Raw genomic sequence first — 4,549 nt, 5'->3', positions numbered from 1 at the left:
ATAACAGAGGGACACAGTTATCACGAAAGTTAGGACCCTGATGAGCAGCCTTAGGCCAGAGAGGCCGAGAGAGATACAAACTAGTTACTGCCTCTCCTTCCTGGGGTCAGGAATTACTCATCTTGATTTCCTTATCTTTTCAAGAAGCCGAGGTATCCTATCATCTTGGCTACTGTCTCTTCCTGCCTACTGTCTCTTCCACAACTCCCATGTCTCATTTGGGTTTTTGCCCCACTTCTCATGGGCTACTTGGAGTAGGAGATCTCAATAATATAAGAACACAAATTTTAAAGACCCTTCTAATTTGCCTCCAGCTCTATCATTTGGTCCTGAGGCAAATCCCTTCCCTTTTTTGATACGCATCTGTAAAATGACTCAGTGCTTTTCCACACTCTGTGGAGTTGCTGGGACAAGCTCTTAGCAGGGTTCCCTAGGGCCCCAGAGAGACTGCAGTAGAAGGCTGAGCTAACTCTGCACTCCACACCCAGTGGCCACCATAGTAGCTGCTTTTTATCTGTTTTACGTATTATGTTTCCACACAAGGGTTCTTTGAAGAAAGGGTCCCGAGGCTACAAAGTTTGAAAACTGTTGGAATAGATGATCACTAAGGCCCATCCAGTCTGAGATACTTGGTCTTCTGAAGCCCAGCTCAAGACATCTCTCCTCCAGGAAGCCTTCTTTGTTACACAGTCCTGGGTACTTGAGCTCAGTAATAATGATGACGCCGGGTATTTGGTGCCATTGGTGACCCATTTGATGCCTGTGTGTGTATGTAACGTCTTCTCAACCAGGAGAGGTTTTTGAGGGTGGTGTTTAAATTTCCTTCCACACTTCTGCTCCCTTGTAATACCATATGCAAAGTAGGTGTTCATTAAATGTGTTGATGCTACCTAGTGTCATGAGCTCTCACTTGGGCCAAAAACTCCCTGTCAGTCACTTTGCCTTGGGGAAGGAGAGCCAGTCTTTGGCCTGCTTAGTGCCCTGCAGAGACCTGTCCTTAAGGAGCTGGGAACCTTGACCAGATGAGCAGCTTCAGACTCACAGACTCCTGAAAAGGACAGGTCTGAGTTCCTGCCTTAATCGGATTCTTCTCAACCCCTTCTGCCCCTCAGTACTTTTCCTGGTGTGGCCTCTCCAGACACTGTGGCCATGGAATAGGCATGTCCTCAGATCAGCCAGGATGCCCCAGGGCTGGTAGGCAACTCAGCCAGATTCCAGAGGGAAGCACGGGGGCAATGGGGAGGAACTCAGAGTATAGCTGTCTCTAGAAGTGGAGGACCAAGGGAGGAGGAAGGGTTCCTCAGAGACACCAGAGAAGGCAGGTTGGAGGAGGGTGCTAGAGGTGAAGGATAGAGACAGCCATGGGCCAATGTCCCTGAGGCAGGTAGTCAGGAGGAGACTGGGAGTTGTAGTGAAATGTCATGAAACCCCTCTGCCACTTTACTAGCTATATGACTTCAGAGAAATCAACTAACCTTGCTTAGTCTCGATGTCTTTACCTATAAACTGGAGGCGAAAGAACTTGAACAATTGCAGGCTACCCTGTAGTGAAGTGGTGATATTCCAAGGAGACTAAAGGTGCAGAGATGCAAAGGATTGTCATTGTTTATTAACAGGGGAGAGCACCGGAGCCTTCTTCCAAAGGGAACTGTTCTGCAGTTTAGGGATGCTCCGAGTCTGACCACCCCTCCTCCTGCTTCACTCCCAGCAGCCATCTGTGACTGGCGTTGGAGAATTTCTGGTCAGTTTGGTGAGTTGCGGAGAGCAGAGCTGGAAACAGAGGCTCCAGCCCAATTCTGGCCAGAGAAGCTCTTCACAGAGAGGGAAGTGTCCTGATGAAGAGCCCATGACAGAGGTGAAACCCAGGAGGCTGCAGGGGTTTCTGAGGGCTCTTCTGGTCAGTGTGGTATCCCGACAAGATCCTAAGTATGGAGTCCTTTAGTCTCATTGAACTTCTTGTCACTTGGGATGGGGGCCAGGGCAGCCTCTGCTGGTACCCAGAGGTACATCTCTGGCCTTCCTCTTTTCCAGGGGAGGGGCCTTGGTTGACACTATGGGGGCAGACAAGCCCTCAGCAGGTCATAAACAGATCCCCTCCAAAGACCCTCTCCATGGTATCCTCCAGATGTGAGGAGTAAGCAGCTGCCAGATCAAGGTTAGACCATATGGCAGGGTTTAAAATCCATAGCTGGAGGGCAAGACCTCACCACGTGGATTTGGAGCAATATCTTCAGGCTCCAGCCTGGTGCTGCCCCCACCTTATCCTCCCTGACGGTTCTGTGCCCCAGTCCGGCCTCCCTGGGCCTCTCTCAGCTGCTGTAGCCTGACGTGTGGGTGCTGGGCCTGCGCAGCCAAACGTCGGGCAGATCTGGCTGGCTGTTGGGCAGCACCACAGGGCTGCCATCCCCTGGCCCCCCACGGCCCTTCCAGGATGAGCTGCTCTGGTGGGAGGTGGGCAATGATGGATCGTACACTGTCTCCCTCAGCGCCAGCCACAGGGTGTCCCGCCTCCCATTCAGCTGGCCTCGCTCAGGTACTGGCTGCCCAGCGTCACCCAGGTCCTCTGGGGATGCGCCTACAGAATCTGGTACACGGGCACTGGGCTCAGAGTTGCTTAGGCAGGTCTCGTCGGAGACGCTAAGCCCCTCCAGGGTGCTGGCTGAGGAGCAGAGGCCATCAGGAGGCTCTGCAGCCTTGGGCTTGGGGGAGTCGGCAGGGGCTTCTGGCGAGGCCTGTGGGGGCTCAGCCTCTTGCCCTTGGGAGTCTTTTGTGGCCCGGGTTTTGGGGCTGGGGCCAACCTGCTTATAGGGAGAGGAGGTCTGCAGGGCTGGGCACTGGCTGAAGACTGCCTGGTGGTCCAGCAGCAGCTCCCTTGGGGAGGCAGGGGCCAGTGGGGGTCTTGAGCAGCAGGGGCCATCATGCAGCTGTAGATCCTCAGAGAGTACTGAGGGTCGGTGGGACAGCTTGCTGGTGGCTGTGCTGGTGTCAAAGCTGGGGCTCCGGCGTCGTGCCAGGGGCTGTAGCTCGTATTGCTCTGAGCAGGACCCAGCCGCCCCTCCCACCGGCCCTGGTCGTAGGCGGCCTGCCTTCTCTCCCCCGGACTCCCCAGTACCGGCGTCCCATGGCAGGTGGGCACAGGGCCAGAGGATCTGTCCACAGTTCTTCTCTGGCCCGAAAAAACAGCACAGAGATTGGAAGAAGAAGCTGGCAAAGCCACAGCTGACGCACTTAACCATCATGAGGATGATGCCCAGCTTGCGATAGAGCAGTACCGTGGCAGGCAGCATGAGCACGCCAGCGGCAAACAGGGCTGCAGCTCCCACTGCTGTGGCACAGCTGGTCTGGCGCAGCGAGAAGGCCACACGGCTCAGCCGGTCGGGATGTGGGCACAGGTGATAGGAGATGCAGTAGTTGACAGTGAAGTCCACGGAGAGGCCAACAGAGGCAGAGAGAAAGAGGGCCTCGGCAGTGTTGAGCTGCCACTCCAGCAGAACCAGCAGTCCCACGGTGAGTAGTACGGTGCCTGCCACAGCTGCCACGGAGAACAGGCTGAGTGGAACATTCCAGGTGCCCAGCAGCAGTGTGGCAAAGGCCAGCGCCAGAGCCAGGCCCAGCACCACCGCAGGCTCAGTGCTCAGGCTGTGCTGCAGGCTGTACAGCTCTAGACGGCTGGTGAACCAGCCATGGCGAAGGCCGGGAGGTGCCGTGCCCAGCTCCACTGCCAGCCAGTGGCTGACCTCAGTGTAGAAGTGGTGGGTCTCGTTGTAGTCTGGACTATACTGGAAGTTGGTCTGGAATTGCAGAACCAGGGCGGCCAGGCTGCCATGGGCATCAAAGCGGGGTCCCAGGTCCCGGGTGCCACGGGGGCCTTGCTCCAGAGCCATCCTCTTTAGGCAGTGCTGGAAAAGCTGGGGGGCCCAAGGGAAGCCTGAGTGGCCACAGCAGAGGTCAGGCCCCAGGCGGGCACAGCCGGGGCTCACCATCCAACGCTGGAGGGCCTCCACGAAGCACAGTGTGGGCCAGCCCTCCTGCTGGGTGTCAAAGAAGCTCTGATTCTGGGCCCGATGGCAGAGTGCCAGCAGCCAGCGCTGGGCCTCAGGGCTGCTGGCAGAGAAGCTAGGGTCTCTGATCAGGGAGCTGTTGCTGCGAGGGTCCAGGGGGTCTCCGGTGTCCACGGGCAGGACGCCCCACACCAAAACCACGGGCATGTGGCCGCCCTCGCCCTGCGGCAGCTGCTCGAACAGGAACTGCTGGCGGTACTCCGCGTCGAAGCGCTCGAAGGGGTGGCTGGGCCGGAAGACCTGGCCGCCGGGCGGCGGCAGCGTGGGCAGTCGCAGGCGGGGGCTGACGCCGGCGATGTAGGCGCCTCCCGCCGCCAGCGCCGCGAACCAGCAGATCCAGATGTAGCGGAACTTGATGACGCCGCAGGGCAGCAAGCGCTGGAAGAGCAGGCGCGCGGTGCCGGCGGCGGCCCTCCGGAGGCCGCGGAACCGCCGGTGCAGCGCCAGCGCCAGCCGCCGGGGCGCGCTGCCGGCCCACGGGCCCCGCG

General features: G+C 58.0%; 1 protein-coding gene across 1 annotated transcript in view; it reads right to left on the bottom strand.

Annotated features, from left to right (window-relative positions):
- Positions 1–1,581: 1,581 nt before the first annotated feature.
- The window catches only part of DISP2 (dispatched RND transporter family member 2), a 26,675-nt gene continuing 23,707 nt past the window's right edge, over positions 1,582–4,549 (bottom strand). Inside the window, exon 13 of the mRNA XM_021718489.1 lies at positions 1,582–4,549. Coding sequence (XP_021574164.1) covers positions 2,310–4,549 — 2,240 coding nt within the window. The 3' untranslated portion in view covers positions 1,582–2,309.

This window comes from Carlito syrichta, unplaced genomic scaffold (genome assembly GCF_000164805.1).
Source record: "Carlito syrichta isolate Samal-C Ts95f unplaced genomic scaffold, Tarsius_syrichta-2.0.1 Scaffold312225, whole genome shotgun sequence".
Lineage (NCBI taxonomy): Eukaryota > Metazoa > Chordata > Mammalia > Primates > Tarsiidae > Carlito > Carlito syrichta.
This window is presented reverse-complemented; position numbering and strand designations above follow the sequence as displayed.